An 18,919-nucleotide genomic window follows, 5' to 3' on the forward strand; every position below is an offset into this window, starting at 1 on the left:
CGCCTCTAGCATTGATCCATAGAGTTTGGCCAATGTGTGGCCAGTCATGATCATCCTGTAATTATTAGGATCAAGTGGATCTCCAGCTTTGAGGATGGGGGTGATGGTGTTGGTGGACCAAGAGGGTGGAAATCCTTTACAAAGGGATCTATTGAACATGTAGGCTAATAGGGGCACAGTGAGGGAAGGAGGTGAGGGCGTCGGAGGAGGGCCATCGAGACATCCCATTATAGATAACGAGACCATTTGCAGCTCCCAGCATAGTGGACTACCTCATGGGATCCTTAGCCTTTGTCCCGAATATCCTTGACATCACCATACCTCATCCTCCATTTGAACTACAACTTTGGGAAAGACACTACATCTTTGGGGGAGTGGGAAATAGAGACTCTTCAAGCTTACTGAGGATTACAGGAAGCGGGCTGGAAAGGCCCTCAATTTAGGACAGAGGATCAGGATATCCCATGATGGGAATCATGTCCACATACTTCCTATAAAGCAGCCAGCTCTGTGACCACCCATTAGCTATAGAGTCAATCTTGAGGCAACCAGCACTTTCACGGCGTCGTGCAAAAAACATGTAAATGAAAGCAAAACAACAGATTTCCTTTCCTCAAGGTCTACCGAGTACTCACAAACCAAAACATCAACAAAAACACAAAAAACAACCATTTTTTTCTTCTTTTTCACTCAGCACACTTCTCAACCTAGCACAAAATTGTTCATAGACAAGAACAATGGCTAAGCCTTGCATTACGGAATGGTAGAGGCTCTAAAAAGAGTGGCGGAAGCAAGATTACCTCCACAACAGCGGCACCAATTTCTCTCTCTCTAGAACTCTCTCTTATTCATAGAGAAGCAAGAAGAATCGATACACGTCAAACCCGAACCAAACCAGACTCACATTCATTTACCCTCCCCTAGGGAGCTACCATTACAGCCACTTGAAATGAACTCTCTGAAAACTGAAATGCATAATCGTATAAAAACCCATTTTGTAGCTACAAAACCCTATTTAGTGTTCCAAAACAGACGAAACACTTGTTACATATGAGTTTACTAATGCGATTTTTTTTTAATAGCTTTCAGACTGTTTTAACTTGTATCAGTAAGGAAATTCAAACTATTCGACATTATTTAACACATGTGTTAGACATTTACATTAATAATGTCCGGTCTAGGCCTAATTGCCTCGGACTAAATTAATGTAAATGTCTAACATTCACTAGGCCCTTGCCCGTGCACACACGAATAATGTCCGGTCTAGGCCTAATTGCCTCGGACTAAATTAATGTAAATGTCTAGAAACATGTATAACGGAAAGAAGCCATGTCCATATCTTCTTTAAAGAATTACCCTGACAAAGAAAGAGGATGACAAAAGTAGATGTGAGAGTGGGATGGAAGAGATTCTTTGTAGCAAAGCTTGCACTATAGTAGTTAAGACGTTCAAAAGACCTACACTTACCTGCTGAATCAGCTCTCTGCTCCATAATTTTGATGGATCAAGAGTCAGTGAGATACTGACTTCACTCGTGGCAACAACATCCACAGAGATACCAAGCTTCTCAAAAATGGAAAAAACCTGCAACTTGTCCACATAAGCTTACCCTTTGAGTACAACCAAAGAAATAGGTACTGTTCACATCTTGTATTAAATGAGGGATGGTATCAGAGGTTGCTCTGCTACGTAAGAATTGACAAGATTACCGTTGCAAGAAAGCCAAACTGGCCTAACATGCGAGTGCTGACAATATCCAACATGGTGACGTTTCGCTTCACCACGATACTTGTAAGAAAAGTCTGACACCAAAGTTCAGTAAAATGTCTCTATGAGGAAAATTTTGGGGAGAAGACAAAGCCAAAGATTACTGTGAGCATTTCAAAAAGTAAACCTTGCTCAAGTCTCTTGACTTCTTGATGAGAGTGCCAGGAGCCTGTGCATTGTAAGAGTTCTTGACACGAACAGGTATGTTTCCCTCCTGAGCAGGTCTCATGGATTGAGGATGAAGCACCTGAGAGCCACCAAAATAAGGCAGAAGAAAATAGGCACTCACTTGCAAATAGTTAAGCCTCTGGGAATATTTGGACCAGCCTTCAACAGAAAACTAGCTGCAGGCATCACACAAGCACCTGGGCGCCAAAGTAAGCCAATTCTGCTGCTTCATCGAAGGTCAAAAAGGGCACAGGAGCTGCAGCTGGATGAATATTAGGATCGCAAGTTAAGACACCATCCACATCCTTCCACACCTATCAATGGAAAATGAATCACGTTAAAAATGCAGCTCCTTCTAATGGGCATTTAGTCTGGTTCAAAAATTCCGTTAAATTTATATTTCTCTACACCCTAGAACTTCCAACTTATGCTCAATATTTGAATATATGAGCATGATTTTCTGCAAAGACTGAAATGAAGCAATGCATGACTCACATACCAATTGCAATAGAGGAGACGTGTGCCTTTTAAACTAGCTGAATGCATCATTACTATGGCCTGCTATTCCCAACTACTCACTTAACTCATTGAAGATTTGCACTGCTGGATGCTGTGTAGAACCCTCATTGTGCACTAACCACGACTGGATATGGGAGACATGTATCTTTTAAACTGGCTGAATCAAGAATACATAGAGACGACAGTACATGCACCATTACCATGGCCTGCTATTCCCAACTACTCGCTTAACGCATTGAAGATTTGCACTGCTGGATGCTGTGTAGAACCCTCATTGTGCACTAACCAACAACTGGATATGGCTTTAATCTTCTATTCACAAGAGATAGAGCTGAAGAAAGAGAGAATGCAGACGACACCAGATTGGGCCCCAATCTACCCACTTAAGGGCCCCCTCCCACAAGCAGGAGTATTTGCTTTATTACTTTGGAGAACTTCTGTTGCAATGCAAAAAACTTACTAAACATGATTGACGGAACGCAAGGACGATGTAGACCAAACGTCTGCTGAACCATCAAACATGTTGAAGACAAGTGAAGCCACTTTGAAGAGCCTTCATTTGCTAAGGGAGATGCAATATGAAGGCTGAATGCTGAAGATAGCTTCGGGCTGCCTTGGGACTGTGACACAAGAGTGCTTGGCTGAACAAATGTATGCTTTTTTTTGTAAAAGCTTTGTTCTATTGCTTCACTGTACAAAGAGAGCTCCTCTCCAAAGCAAGGGAAACTTCTCGAAGGTCAGAAACATTGAGCAAACAAGTGTAATTTGCAGCTGGTCCAGCTCTTGTAGTCTATGGCAATCATATAAAGATTGGCGCAAAGACTGGCCGAAGTATGAGTACTTGTCAATCTATGTAGAGTGAAAATCAGATGATTGCAGCTAATCCAAAGTGTCCAAAGTGCCCAAAAACGTGTCCAAGCAAGGAAACTTGCATAATTAGCCAGTCTTTCTTCCAAAGATCCCGAAATGCTTGGAGAAATAGCATCCTGGAAATGTGACAGCCAAAGAAACAGATAATCTCAGCAAAAAATCTTTGGTATCCAAACAAGACCAAAGTATCATTGCGTTCTCAGCATCTAACACAGGAAGCAGAAGTTATCCTTCTTTTGGCCAGAGTTTCACCAACACATAGCACTCCAACCAAACATCGCCATAGGAAAACTCTTTGCTTTAATGGCAATTTATTAGTCCACATCTATTGAAGGTTTTGTTTCCACCATTTAGTTGTATTATCCATATTCCAAAGCTTATTAGAATGAACAATAATCCACAGCTCAAGAATTATCAATTTGTATGTGTGAGCAGCAATGAGCTATAACATGGGTACTTTGGGAAAACCATGTTCAATCTAACAATTTGTTCTCTTGTGAAACAATTGGAATCACTTCAAATTGGTGCAATAACGATCTAATTTTCCACCAATCATGCCTGTAATGCTTACCCAAATTCCATTTTCTTTGTGCCTGCAGGAATGTAAGAATTCTGCCATCCTGGATTAGACGTATATTTTTAGTGGAAAGAAAATAGGCTTTCCTTGGCTCTTGAACTACTAGAGGTTCTAGAAAAACTCTACTCCAGCGAATGTCCACCAATCTCAGTGAGTTACCTACTTTAAAGGTTTTCCAGACCAATGCAAATACTGGAGGACTTTTTCCAGTCAGCAATCAGTCTAGTAGTGAAAGGACAACCTGGTATCTTCCCTCGCAACTTACCAAGAAGCAAATCCCAATGCATACAAACCATCTCCTAAAAGAATATGTTTTAAGTGAAGTACGCATAACTACAATCATGACTATCCAAGGCTGATCCTAGGCAAAGAAGATGGACAACACAATTCTTGCCAAAACATGATAATGAATATTAAGCCTTCCATGCATCTTTGGCGAACAAATCCATTCATATCTCAAGAGCCAAAGAGCTTTCTTCTGAGGTTTGGTTTTCCTTAGTACTTCCATGGTGTGAGACATGAAAGCAGTAATATCTTTCTTTGTCCATACCAATAGAGGCAAGCATAAGCCATCAAGATGGACTGTACTATCCTTAGTCGCACATGTAAAGTCCAGGTAAGCAATTGCCAGTAATCCAATTTTTCTTTCATCTTATGAAAGACACAGTCTGTGGCATTAGAAACAAATACATTCCACCCCAATGGGTAACCTGCGGATAACATCTCACCGCCTGTGGGCACCTCCAATCTCAAAGAAATCCCCAACGACCCTATCTCCCGCTTGCGTCCAAAAGGAAGCTCTAGCATGGTATCTATACTCCACCCTCCGTTGGCTGCCGCCCGTACTAAGCGCACGAGCGGAGGGTGGAGTATAGATACCATGTCAGAGCTTCCTTTTGGATGCAGGCAGGAGATAGGGTCACTGGGGATAACTCGGAGGTCTTGAAAGGATCGAATCGTGAGCAAGCCCCCCCCCCCCCGCCCCCCCAGCTTGCTCTGCACCCATCTCTTCCACCTCTCCCCTTGCGCAGGGCTCTTGCCGCCGCCCATAGCTTGTAGAGGACCTGTAATGATTGTGGCGAGAAAGGCCACTATTGGAGACAGTGTCCCAAGCGGAAGACCGAGAAGGGTGAAGATTCCACAACAGCAATCATGAAGTCTCCGGCTTTTGTGCACCTGGAGGTGATGGACACCGATGTTTCATTTTCTTCAGGCAGGGAGGAGATTGGAGGATTCTCCGCAACGGATACTCGGGAGTGGATTCTAGACAGTGGTGCTTCCAGGCACATGACTCCTTCCCGTTCAGATTCACAAGATCTCTGTAGGTATTCCGGTCACATTCTTACTGGGGATACATCCACTATCCCAGTTCACAGCAGTGAGGGCAGGTTGGAGATAGTTCCCGATGGCAGAGGGGGAAAGCATTCCTCCCAAGTGTTGTATGTTCCATCACTTGGTTTTCATCTGTTGTCAGTGCATCAGGTTTGCAAGACTGGCGTACGGGTGGAGTTTGATGAGCATTTTGTTGCTCTCCAGGACAAAGCAACAGGCCAAGTGGTTTGGGAAGGCGGAGTGGAGAATGGAGTTTACAAGCTTTCAGCACTCTCTCTCCCAAGTCCTCAGGTTTGTGATGAGTGGCAGTCTGGTAATGGCCACTTAAGTGTGGATACGCTCCAGGTGCAGGCTTTCCAAGACTAGATGGTGGATAGCTTGCCAGTTGATGGCAGCAGTTAGCAGCAGTTGATGGCAGCAGTTGGCAAGAACTTTCCAGTACTGATGTTGGTAGTTCTTGTGTTCGTCAGTCAGAGGAAACTGAACAGGTAACTTATGCTCTGATGTCTCGTAGTATTCGGGACAAAGAAACTCTTGTAGATGAGGATGTTCTTTCCACGGGGACCTTTCAGAAAGCCAGGCAAGTGGCAGTTGATTACTTGCAAAAGGAGGTGCATTCTCCAGGCTTTGTGGTTCCGGATTCAGAGGGGGTGGTTGATAGGTTTCAGAAGGCCTTGCGTGGTCTTCATCAGGTTTCCAGAACTTGGCTTTGCACCGTAACAGGTGTTGATCCTTGTCAGCAGTGTGATGCCTCTTTGACTCAAAAGCACAATGGTTCATTGATCTGGTTGATGGACACCAGATTGGACGGGAGCTTCCTGATGAAGCATTTGAGCTCATGGTTGCAGATGACTCTTTGGGAGGCAAGATTGCGTATCTTGTGGTTTCTGCGGCGGCATGCAAAGGATCATGGACTCTTTTACACAAGAGGGGGATTGATTGATGGAGTCCGACTCCACGGTTGGAGTGACTCAGTGTGGGGAGGAGATCCGAACACGAGGGGATCTACTTCAGGCCCAGGAGCAGTTTTATGGAGCAGTAAGAGGCAGTCATCTTTTGCCTTGTCGTCGACAGAGGCAGAGTACCGAGCTGCTTGTGATGCTGCTTGTGAGGTGGTGAGGTTGCAGAGGTTGCATTGCAGGATTGGGCTTCCACTGGAGGAACCCATGGTCATCCAGAGGCACTTTGTTCGTGAACAGATCGTTGCTGATGACATCTTGCTAGAGTTCTGTTCGACAGAGGACAGTACGGTGGACCTCTTCACGAAGTCGCTATCTCACAATTTGCTCAGGCGGCACCCCAGCTCCCTGTGGTTGGTTTCACAGCCAGGAGCTGAGAGGGGGTGTTAGAAGTCATCTCCTGTCTTTCTGTAGACACTAGGGCCTTTGTTGTGGGTGTGCCCACCCTTGTAGGTGTTTTCTCATTTTTCCTCACTCCCCGTATTTTTTTCCCATTTTCCCCTATTTTTCTGTGGCTTGGGTGGCAGCCTCGTTGTGGAAGGAGGACCTCTAAAGCTGGCCAACTACATCTGGACATACTGATGCTGGCTGTTTGTGTTGCTTCAGGTCCACGACCCCCCCCCCCCCCGATGAGCTGGCCGACTCCTTGCTGCTGGCCGACTGGTCCTCATGGCTGGTCGTGGAGGTTCAGGCTCTGTCGGCTACCCTACAGCAGGCCGACTGCTGTAGGGGGGCCATATAAAATGGCCCCCAGTCCCTTGCCACAGGTTGTATCATTTCCGGGATCTTCCTTGTGTATATAGAGCAGAGTTACACGCCTCTATCTCTCTCTCTCTCTCGTGTTGTTATTTTCTGCATTGCATTTTGCTCGTGTTCCCAGATCTGGTCATCATCTCCGCTGCGCATTCTAACAGTGTCCACTCCTGTGACTGCTGCCTGCATGTGACCTATCTCCTGGAGAAACCCAAAAACACGTTTCCTCAAGAAACCACGGACCTATTTCAGCAAACATCGGGTGACCTGTTTCCCCATTAAACATCTAGTCTGGCCCAACATGAAACCCATGTCCTGTTTCCACGTGAAAACGTTCTCGGCACATACTCAAATGTAGTGCCAACACAACACACAAACAAAAGAGAGAGCTCTTACTGAATATGTGTGGCTGTATTTCTGCCCCACAACTATGTTACATAGGTATGCCCAAAACTGCAGGTCCCTCTGTTCCTTCCAAGCAGGAAGAAAGCAATCTGCTCCATGGGTATGCACCCATGAGAGCTTGCGTCGCTACCATGCCAAGAAACGCATCCAGGTGACCTTGTACTTGCAGCCAATAACCCATGTACACAGTGTACTTGCAGCCACGCAAAACAGCCCATAAACAGTCTCAAAACAGCCTTCGAACTGATCTCAAAACAGTCCCGGAATTGCTCATGCTTGTAGCCACATGCACTGCCACGAAACAGTTCATAAACCCTTTCCAAAACAGTCCTGAACCAAAGCAAAGAGAAGCTGAAAGTTCCATCAGTTGAACGCCATCGACATGATGTCTGTGTTCATGTGTTCGGAACCACCAAACACCAAGCTGATGCCCCACAAGTGTGTAGGCGAGAGAGAGAAACCCACACAGCTGTACGCTTCCTGCAGCCGCCTACAGCCCTGCGCCTCCTTCCAACCTGCTGTCCAGCCCCCTTTTCTAAGAGCCAAAGCACATGTATATGCTGCCCGATTCCTAGCCAGCCAGAGTGGGCGCACAGTCCAGCACTGTGCTGCCTTCCACGCGTGAGAGAGATCAGTCCCACCTTGTGCTTGCAGCCCCCAGTCGCCAAAAAGCAAAACGCCCACATGTGCTGGCCCGACTGTTTGCATGGGAGAGATAGAGGCAGTCCCACCTGCGCTTCCAGCAGCCCACTAGTCGCCCAGAGAAAGAGCAAACATGTGGGTGCAGCCCGCCAGCCTCCTCTTCTCCAAAAAGAACACACACTTGCGTGCAGATGCAACCCACTCCCCCAAAAAGAGCATAGGCCCCAATAATAGCATATGGGCCACGATTCCTTTCAAAAAGGAGGTGTTCTTTTATTTTTAAGGCTTTTAAACCTTTGTCCCCTTGGGTTATGTGAAGGGACTTTGATCACTTGGCCCCAAACTAGTGCCATTCACACTGTCCACATGTCCCTGTGCACACCTACATACTGTCCAGAGAAAAACACAGGGTCGTGACAACAGACTTGTGGCATCTTCAGCCTGCCTCTTCTTTGATGGATCTACATGCTTTGTGGGTGTTTTCCGGTAAGTTTTGGTGGACCGTTTGCTACTGTCCAGCCCCTTCCTCTCTCAGTTTTGAGAGGGGGCCGCTTGTAGCCTTGTTCCTCATGCCTCATTCCGTTGGAGAAGTGTTGGAGATTGGTTGTGGAGTGTTCAGATCATCAGTGACACAAATGCTTGTTTGCAGAGATGTGCTATTGCCGTGGATATAGGTTTCCTCTTGGAGGAGCCATCTATCCTTGTTTCTCAAGAGCAGGTAACGTTCCCTCCTAGTGGACAAGATCAAGCACTTGCTACAATGCAACAGACAGGACGGTGTCATTGCTATTCTTCTGGAAAGCAGGTTCATTTGGCCAAGGATTGCAAGACCAAAGGTACACCCCAGGCTAGGACCAAGTTTTCAAAGACGGGCAATGATCATATACAAGAGGATGACTCTGATACTTCTAGTGTCCCCAAGGCTACACAAGCTAGGGAGGACTTGGATGGTCAACTTCTTATACAGATAGTTCTCCCCCATGTGCTTCCAGCCAGAGGAGGCTTGTGGACGGGAGAGGGGGCTGTTAGTAGCTCCATTTCTAGTGCATGGGATCCGTGAGTCAAAGTTCCAAGCATTAAAAAAATTTGACGAGACAAGTTCATTTTGGAGCTATGGACTGGATGTGTTCCTCGTCTATTGCTTGGTGTAGCAAAGATTATGGACTGGATGTATTCTAAGTTCATTGTTCGAGGTTTTTGGGACGTGATGTGTTCACAGTCCATTGTTGGGGATTATGGGCGCGGTCACAGTCCATTGTTGGGGATTATGGGCGCGGTGTGTCCAGTAACTCATCATTTTATTTGGAGTTCACTACACACTTGGTGGGAATTCGGAGCCAAGCAAAGTTCCTTGTTGTTCAGGGTGGCACTTTGTTTCAAGGAGTCAGGTTGGCATATGCTCTTTCCGAGGTGTATCTAGTGCTGCGCAATACTGGAGTGTCCATGGTTGCATCTTCATTAGCTTATCTTCTTCAGACTTTGCACACTATGAGCTGCAAAGGGGGTGTTAGAAATTGTGCATCTCAGTGTATTTGGGGAATGCCTATTTATGAGGTTTTATCCATTTATCTCCTTTTTAGTAGGTCGTGGGCTGTCAGCCAACATCCAAGCATCACGATAAAAGGGGCCCTCCCATATTCACTTGTTAATCATCTAACCTATTCACAGGCACACGTTCTACACCATTTGTTGGCTAATATTGCCATTGTAAAAGCCTCTTGCTACATAACATGATGTTCATTGTCTGATGTCTCTCTCTCCTTTGCTCTCCCTCTCTCCTATGTTTTGCTTCCGCATGTGCAACTTTATCAGTGGTCACGTGTGAGGGGCTCGCCCACACGTACCCTCGGGAGATTTTGTCAGAATACGCAACTGAGATGATGACCAGATCTGGGAACACAAGAGCAAAAAACGCATGCAGAAAAAATACAGCACAAGAGAGAGAGATAAGAGGCGTGTAACTCTGCTCTATATACACAAGAAGATCCCGGAGTATGATACAAAATGGAATGGGGGGCTGGGGGCCTATTTATATGGCCCCATATACCAGTCGGCCTATGCTACAGACAGCCGACAGGTCCCGAATCTCCACGACCAGCAAAAAACAGCCAGTCGGCCAGGTGTCAACAGTCGGCCATCTCAGAAATGGAGTCGTGGACTAGTGCCATCAGTCGGCCAGCTACTGGGTCCTCCTGCCACCTCAGGACTGCCTCCCAAGCCACAGAAGAAATGGGAAAAATAGGGGAAAAATACAAAGAGTGGGAAAAAATGAGAAAATACCTCATAAGGGCGGGCACACCCACAACAAAGGCCCTGGTGTATAAAAATAGAAAGGAGATGACTTCTAACACCCCCTCTCAGCTCCTGACTGTGAAACCAACCACAGGGAGCTGGGGTGCCGCCTGAGCAAATTGTGAGATAGCGACTTCGTGAAGAGGTCCACCGTACTGTCCTCTGTCAAACAGAACTCTAGCAAGATGTCATCAACAACGATCTGTTCACGAACAAAGTGCCTCTGGATGACCATGGGTTCCTCCAGTGGAAGCCCAATCCTGCAATGCAACCTCTGCAACCTCACCACCTCACAAGCAGCATCACAAGCAGCTCGGTACTCTGCCTCTGTCGACGACAAGGCAAAAGATGACTGCCTCTTACTGCTCCATAAAACTGCTCCTGGGCCTGAAGTAGATCCCCTCGTGTCCGGATCTCCTCCCCACACTGAGTCACTCCAACCGTGGAGTCGGACTCCATCAATCAATCCCCCTCCTGTGTAAAAGAGTCCATGATCCTTCGCATGCCACAGAAACCACAGGATACGCAATCCTGCCTCCCAAAGAGTCATCTGCAACCATGAGCTCAACTGCCTCATCAGGAAGCTCCTGTCCAATCTGGTGTCCATCAACCAAATCAATGAACCATTCTGCTTCTGAGTCAAAGAGGCATCACACTGCTCACAAGGATCAACACCTGTTACGGTGCAAAAACAAGTCTTGGAAACCTAATGAAGACCACGCAAGGCCTTCTGAAACCTGTCAACCACCCCCTCTGAATCCGGAACCACAAAGCCTGGAGTATGCACCTCCTTCTGCAAGTAATCAACTGCCACCTGCCTGGCTTTCCGAAAGGTCCCCGTGGAAAGAACATCCTCATCTATAGGAGGTTCTTTGTCCCGAATACTACGAGACATCAGAGCATAAGTTACCTGTTCAGTTTCCTCTGACTGACAAACACAAGAACTACCAACATCAGTACTGGAGAGTTCCTGCCAACTGCTGCCATCTACTGGCAAGCTATCCATCAGTACTGGAGAGTTCCTGCCAACTGCTGCCATCTACTGGCAAGCTATCCACCATCTGGTCCCGGAAAGCCTGCACCTGCAGCGTATCCACACTTAAGTGGCCATTACCAGACTGCCACTCATCACAAACCTGAGGACCTGGGAGAGAGAGTGCTGAAAGCTTGTAAACTCCATTCTCCACTCCGCCTTCCCAAACCACTTGGCCTGTTGCTTTGTCCCGGAGAGCAACAAAATGCTCATCAAACTCCACCCGGACGCCAGTCTTGCAAACCTGATGCACTGACAACAGATGAAAACCAAGTGCCGGAACATACAACACCTGGGAGGAATGCTTTCCCCCTCTGCCATCGGGAACTATCTCCATGTTGCCCTCACTATGAACTTGGATAGTGGATGTATCCCCAATAAGAATGTGACCAGAATACTTGCAGAGATCCTGTAAACCAGAGCGGGAAGGAGTCATGTGCCTGGAAGCACCACTATCTAGAATCCACTCCCGAGTATCCGTTGCAGAGAGTCCTCCAATCTCCTCCCTACCTGAAGAAAATGAAACAGCAGTGTCCACCACCTCCAGGTGCACAAAAGCCGGAGTCTGCATGATTGCTGCTGAGGAATCTTCACCCTTCTCGGTCTTCCGCTTTGGACACTGCCTCCAATAGTGGCCTTTCTCACCACAATCATTACAGGTCCTCTCTGCCTTTAGTTTCTCGCGGTCAGTAACGGACTTCTTCTCAAAAGACTTCTCCAACGAAGCCTTCCCTTTACCCGTGTTACGGCCTTTCGACCGTTGGCCAGTTAAGGCCTCCGAACCTCCACCCTGAGGAGGGTTCGTGAATCGTTCCTCGTGGTCCAGAACCATGGGCACAAGCTCCTCCCACGTGATGGTGCTGAGCCTGCCCCACTGGTAATCAAAGATGAGTAAAATGCTGAGTACTGAGAGGGCAGGTGCGACAACAACGTTATGGCCATGTCCTCTGACGATATCTCCTTCCCAGCCTGAAGCACTTCCTGTTGCAGAGCCTGCAGCTTGTTAATATGCTCCCGCATCGTCGACGACTTTGCAGGGTTCATAACCCGCATCTGTACTTCCAAGGAAATCCTCTTCATGGGCGATACCCTGTTGTAAAGAGAGGCCAAATGCTGCTATATACCTCTGGCCAGCATCATATGCTTACATGATTGATTACCTGCGGTGTGCAGTTGAGAAAGATAAACGAACGGACCCTGGCGTTGACACGATCCCACATCTATGTCTGAGCCTCCCGGTCCTTTCGGATCGACGGTAACTCCCCTTCCTCTACTTCCGGCCGTGGAACACCAACAACGACGAAATCAGTGAGGTCGTAAGACTCCAGAACAGATTCCATTAGAAGGATCTTATGTCAGCAATAATGTGTAAAGGTGACACCTCTTAGGGACACTTGGCATCATGCCTTGACGTGTGGCATGTGTGGTAGCAACATATGCCAACACCTTGTAAAGGGGACCTCTCCTATAAAAAGGACCAATTATCACAATACAAATATGCTTTCCATGACTCTTGTGTCTTCCTCCTTAATCATCTCATTAATCCCATGTTAATATGATGATTATCTTGTTGGTCATCAACATCACTCTCTCTCTCTCCACTCAATCGTACTCTTGCTCACTCACAACTGAGGGACCAACTCTTTCCCACTCTTAGCTAGGGACCAATATAAGATCCTTGCGATTCTGGACAGTGGGAACTTATTTTTTATCGCAAGCTTAATGCTTATTGATTGTCATGTAGTCTACACATAAATGTGTGGTCTTGTCTTTTTTTGCACGAATAAGATGGGTGTAGTGCAAGGCGAGGATGATTGGTAGATAAATCAAGCCCAGAGTAACTGAGATAACAGTTCACCCTCCAGCGCCTTAGATAGGCGATAGGGGAATTTACAGGGTGGCTCTGTCCCAGGCATAGTCACAAGGGAACGTCGTTCCAAGCTCTTGGAACGGGGGAACGCGTTCCATAGAGATAGCCGTTCCCGTTCCCGTTCCAAAATGGCACCGCAGACCATGTAAGAAATATAAGTGAACTATGTATCATGTAGAACACATCTATGCATTATCATGGCCACTACTGAGATGGTTTGAGGTTCTTTCTTTACTATGCCTCTTTCCAAAGCATTTACAGATATATAAAGTAAATTTATAAACACATTTATGCAATGATGTGGCGTTCCCGATTCCGTTCCCTTTTATTCAAGCTTTTCGTTCCCGTTCCAAACAGTCATCCGTTCCCCAAAACGTTCCCGTTCCCTTGTGACTATGGTCCCAGGGACCAACTCAATGTGATGATCCTCACGAGACGAATGGGTGGGAGGTCATCTCTCAACATGATGTCTTGAAACTTTGGAAGGAGACCTCCCAACTTTTTTTCTAAGCCTGTTGCTAGTTGAACAACAGACTGTTGGGCACGGACATAAGTCAATCTTTTTCTCATAGCTAGTTGGGCATGGACATGTGAAATGAGTGGGATTCCAAGAATGCTCCTATCCCCATGAATTATGTCGGGCTCAGATAAACCGTGAACAATTGTGAAGGTGTCATATCACCAATCAAGAATGGGTGCAGCTCTCACAACCACTGGATGCTAAGAAAGATGTCACACCCTAAAAGTGGTGAAACAATGAAATCTCGCTTAAATGTTTCCTTTTGAACATTAAAAAACTCTAAACTATTGAGATTTATGAGTGAGCTCTGTGCAGAGACTAGGTGTGAACTCGTACTACATGGCTAAATTGTGTGACACTAAGGTACAACTCATCTTCATAGCCAATTGTGCGGAGAGATGGCTTCCTCAGAGCTGCCCATGTCAAATAGGACAATCAACTATTGTCCCTTTGCTATGCCATCATAGACACAGATTAGAGCTTTCGTCCGCCCTTCAGCCTTGCCCTTTTGCTTATCGTCAAATACCACTAGAGGTACTAGATTCAAAGAGGGTAATAGCTAAACGGTATTCGTACGGTGGAGGGGTGGAAGTAGCTTCAGTGGCAACCACTGTAGAGAACGATGCTTTGTTGGCTTTCTCAGCCTGTCACTTGGTGCAATCCTTCTTACCATGGCCTACTTGATATCAGAAGAAACAACGGTTCTCTACTTGGTACCGCTTTTGCTCGTCCAGCTGGAGATAACCTCCAATAAGTCCCTCCTTGCATAGTCACAGGGGACGCCCGTCCTAGGCCCAGGGGACGGGGGAACGCCGTCTCAGCCTCCCTTTCACACGGGGATGCGTCCCTCTGCAGGGGGGACGTCCCATGTGCCGTCCCTCACAAGGGGACGGCCGTCCCCTATCAGGGGACATCTTTAATTTGTGGGACGGGGGGGTGTTTGGGGACATGAAGTAATTTTTGGAAGGCTTTGACTCTTAGGTTTAAAGTTTTAAGTTTTAATGTTTTTAAAAAAAAAAACCTATCTAAAGGCTGAAGTGCGAAGTTTGCTGAGTGATCTTTGCTCTCCTCCATCTTTGCTATGCACACTTGCTCTCCTCCATCTCTCCTCTGGAGCGTGCACAATGCACACTGCACAAGTTCTTGAGGCTTGAGCAATGAGCGTGCCAAAGCTCCATCTAAGCTGCCATCAGCCTTCAATGGCCTCTTCCTCGCGAGCACCAGCAGCCCGTGTTGGGGGAAAGGGTTCAACTTGGTCTTGGTGGGAAGTGGTGAATGCCCACAGACACATCCCGTCACCATCCCACCTCCCCGTCCCTGTTCCCGTCCCCTAACCCATGTGACTATGCCTCCTTGGCCTTCTCTCCTCATGCGTCTTTTCAGGCTTAGCCTTTGTGTTTTTCTTGCTGCCTGAGTTACTTTTGAGACTTAGTGTCCTTAGTGTCTTTACTATTTTGAGTTCCCTTACCTAGCTGGGATGAAGACTACTACTACTGTTGTTGGGGTTTGGGGCTTGATTGAGCCTGCTTGGGCTTTGGACTGGAGTTGTTGCTAGCTGCTGGGGTTTAAGACGTGACTGGATCGTTTCTAGATTCTGAGTCAGAATCAGAGCAAGGTCATATGACTGAGGCTTAAAACTCCGTACAGGAAACCAAATGTTCGTATCCAACCCCTTGAGAAATTGTTTCAGCTTCTCGTCCCCAACTAATGTGCCATGGTTATGACCTTGTTTGAATATGTCACCACGGGAGACCCATACTAGGAGCGTTTCTAAAACTCATCCTCCAAATTGGTCGAATACTGGGGTGGAAGGAACCTAGCTTTGAGGTCGGACACAAAAGTATTCCATACATAATGAGTCGTTCCTGCGGTTGGATATGTATGAAGACCCAACCAATGCTGCCACCAAGTAACGGCTTCCCCAATGAGGTGTGGAGCCACCAAATGGACTTGCAACTTTAGCCAACGGAAAATATGCAATAGATTGATTTATAAATTGCATGACTACAGAATGATCGCACTTACCATCATACTTACTGAAGTTCGGTTGAGCTCAAATGACGGTGGTGGATGCGATGGTGGAGGAACTAGGACCAGGTGCCTACTTGGGAAGTGTTGCCATCAGACTAGCTTGGAAGGTTGCCAGCGGCGGTTGATGCTGGAGTTGCATGGCCTCCCAATCAAGCTTATTTTGATAGTCCAACGGCATGCGTTCTGCCTAGCCTCAATCTTCAGCATCCCTGCGTTTGGCTTCCTCTATCTGTTTGGCTTCCTCTATCTGTCGTTCCTCAGCAAGTTTCCATGTTATATGTTTTTTTGCTTCTTTTGCCTGCTGTAGTTGTAACTTGAGTAGCCTGATTTGTTCCATCAGCTCTTGAAAGAAAATATTAGTGCTTTGCAGAAGCGTTTCTTCTTTTGTTGTCTTCATGGAAATTTTCTTCTCTAGTGGTGTCTTCGTGGACACTTTCTTCTGCGGTGATGCCTTTTTTGAAGCTTCTTTCTTCTTCTCGTGACATGGTGAATGGCTGGGTGGTTTTTCCCGACCTCAGTTTTACCATTCACAGAATGCTCTCACTATAGGTAATCAAGCTGGGTCACAATCAGCAGCTCTGATACCATTCTCCTTTGTCTTCTAAAGCTTTAGTGCAGCCTCAGCTAATCCCAGACAATTCATCTAGCATTGTGTGGAAGCATGTAAAGTGCAAAAAGCAAACAATACAAAGGTTGAAAGCCTGCAAAGGTCTAAAATTGCTCAAGATGAAAAATACAGTGGAGGATTAACATGGAATAATGTAAGACATGAATGCCTCGGGGCCTAACATAGCCTGAGATAACACGAGTCTGTTCTCATAACACTCTTAAACTTTTTGACTTAGACAAGATAACGTCCACTAAGAAATACTTCCCAACAAACCTGTATTTCTCTTAATCCCAGAGCCTTGCCAATAGCAGTTGCAGTCAAGTCACTTCCACCCCTTCCTAATGTTGTAATAGCACCTGTTCTCTGCCCCTGCCAATCCAAGCTTGAGAATAAATCCTCTGGATCAGCTTACATTTTCCAATACCAAAATTGTGAATGCTTACAGAAACATGCCATATAGAGAGCAATTGCACCTTCCCTAGAAAACCAGTGACTATCGGAATGGCAGGATCCTTTAGCAAGTCACTAGAGAGTCGCTTGGCCACTGCAGGATATGTTGCCTCCAAGATGTCAGCATTGGTGAACTCGTCGGTAGTGATGAAGCCAATGTCGAAGGCATCATACTGTAACACAAAAACTGCTGCAAGTGACGATGGAGAACAGCATGAAGTGCTCGCAACCAAACAACATGGCCTCTTCTTTTGCAGTGCACAAAAGCTTTCAAACCATCAAAGGTTCCAACATGCCTGTCTGGATTTCACACCTCGCTGTTGTAGATACTCTGCAAATATTCTAGTGGAGAGACGCTCACCAAACGACACGAGATAGTCTCTTGTCCGATTCGTCAACTCTTTCATCAAAGCAATGCCAGTGAGCAGCTGGCTTAATTCCTCCAAAAGCTCTGCAATCGGTTGTGCATGAACCAAATTAGAATATTCATCCATCATCTGCCTTCCTTGCTTGCTTTTAATGCAGGCAAGCAGCTGACTATGCTTTTTAATCATCTACAATACGAGGGACTTAACACATATGACAGTGCCCATAGCTGTGTCAGAGAATCTAATGGTGGGCAGGATAGGAACAAATGGACGAGCAATGTTGCCTACCCATCTTGTATTCATTCCATCATCCCCATGTGTGTAAACCAGCTGAATCAATATGATCAGAAACCCACTTGCCTGTGATCACTCCTCGATTCACCCTAAGACCATCTGCCGTACTGTAATTAAGTTCAGAAGCATGAGTATAGATTTGAAGTTCTCTTACAATTATATAATAGAGGGTGTACAAAGCCAGACCTTAAGTGAAGCTCTTTCACAACATTGAACTCCTTGGTGGCACAACACATCCCAACTCCACAACTCACAGCAATTTCTCCAGCCTGTGCCACAACACTGGTAAAAGATTAATAATTCCCTGATCATATTTTAAGGGTGGTTTAGTTTTTAAGATTTTGAACACAACCATACAACAGGCCTTTCCCCCGCCCCCTTATATAATCATTGCAGCACTACAGAGTCAATGCAGGAGGATCTAACCTGGGACCCCAGCCCAAACACTTCGACCCCCTATCGACTGTGCTACGACCCCCAGTACATGTTTAAAGGCAGTAAGTTGATGGAATAGCTTAGCAATTATGTTGCTAATTAAATGTCTGATTTCTCCAACAGCCCTCTAAGTAAAGGGCGGTTAATTGATGGAGAATGTTAGCAATAATTGGGTGATCTGCCCAACGCATGCAACAACACTAATAAAAGATTAATCACTCCCTAATCATGTTTGAGACTGGTTAATTTGTATAAAAAGCTTAGCGATTATGTTGTTTAAAAATTGATGATTAATTTTTAAGTATAGCATAAAATTATTTTTTAAAGCCGTTGCGAGCAACGATTAAAAGGGAACCTTACCTGCAGCAGGTTGTTGGTGGTCTTGCCCATGGCAGAGAGGACGATGATGGGCCTTTCCTCAGGAAAAATCAGAATAAGGTCAGCTACTTCACGCATTCTTGCGGCAGAAGCCACAGAAGAGCCCCCAAACTTCATCACGCTGGTGAAATGATGAGAAGTAGTTTTCTGCAGAGCGCCATCACGCTTGTTGTCTGCTATATTTGCAATGCCCCCTTCGCATCGGCTGGGGTTTGATCCTGTGTAAAAGAGCAGACCTGGCTTCCTGCAGCTTAGTAACGGAAGCCCGGGGGACCTGCAAATGCTGGAGTGGCTGGAAAGGGAACCGAAATGGGAAGATTTCACGCCATCGATGTGGAGGCATGGCTTGACTGTGGAAAAATTAGGGTTTTCGTGCAGGATACACTGTGATTCAAGCGTGTTAGGAGTAGGATTCGTGTGTAGGAGGCAGTGTAATTTTGGCAAATTAGGATTAGGGTTTGGGTTTGGGGGGCACCGTGGATTTTCCACAGAATTAAGGTTCGGGCGCAGTAAGGTTTGCAAGGAGGCAGAGGCACAAGCTGCTGCACGAAAAGCCTCCGCCATGCGAGCTTGGGAATCGGCAAGTTTTCAAAGTCTTGGAGGTATCCAACATCAGACAGTGGTCTTTAAAATTCTCTTAAAGTCC

The 18,919-nt window shown here is 46.3% G+C and overlaps 1 protein-coding gene across 3 annotated transcripts in view; it reads right to left on the bottom strand.

Moving 5' to 3' along the window:
- The window catches only part of LOC147620810 (aspartokinase 2, chloroplastic-like), a 44,748-nt gene extending 25,831 nt beyond the window's left edge, over nucleotides 1-18,917 (bottom strand). For 2 of the 3 annotated variants that reach the window (XM_086825088.1, XM_086825086.1), the window contains exons 1-10: nucleotides 18,256-18,917; nucleotides 17,647-17,729; nucleotides 17,527-17,567; nucleotides 17,095-17,249; nucleotides 16,822-16,971; nucleotides 16,622-16,717; nucleotides 2,133-2,249; nucleotides 1,895-2,014; nucleotides 1,710-1,802; nucleotides 1,468-1,584 (exon numbers count right to left, since the gene is read on the bottom strand). In XM_086825088.1, coding sequence (XP_086681214.1) covers nucleotides 1,468-1,584; nucleotides 1,710-1,802; nucleotides 1,895-2,014; nucleotides 2,133-2,249; nucleotides 16,622-16,717; nucleotides 16,822-16,971; nucleotides 17,095-17,249; nucleotides 17,527-17,567; nucleotides 17,647-17,729; nucleotides 18,256-18,837 — 1,554 coding nt within the window. In that variant the 5' untranslated portion in view covers nucleotides 18,838-18,917. Of the gene's footprint in view, nucleotides 1-993; nucleotides 1,358-1,467; nucleotides 1,585-1,709; nucleotides 1,803-1,894; nucleotides 2,015-2,132; nucleotides 2,250-16,621; nucleotides 16,718-16,821; nucleotides 16,972-17,094; nucleotides 17,250-17,526; nucleotides 17,568-17,646; nucleotides 17,730-18,255 lie in introns of those variants that run through there. The other variant, XM_086825087.1, reaches the window with a different exon arrangement.
- Between the last annotated feature and the right edge of the window lie 2 nt (nucleotides 18,918-18,919).

Source organism: Cibotium barometz, chromosome 31 (genome assembly GCF_041138505.1).
Source record: "Cibotium barometz isolate CiBa-2024 chromosome 31, ASM4113850v1, whole genome shotgun sequence".
In the NCBI taxonomy this organism is placed as follows: Eukaryota; Viridiplantae; Streptophyta; class Polypodiopsida; order Cyatheales; family Cibotiaceae; genus Cibotium; species Cibotium barometz.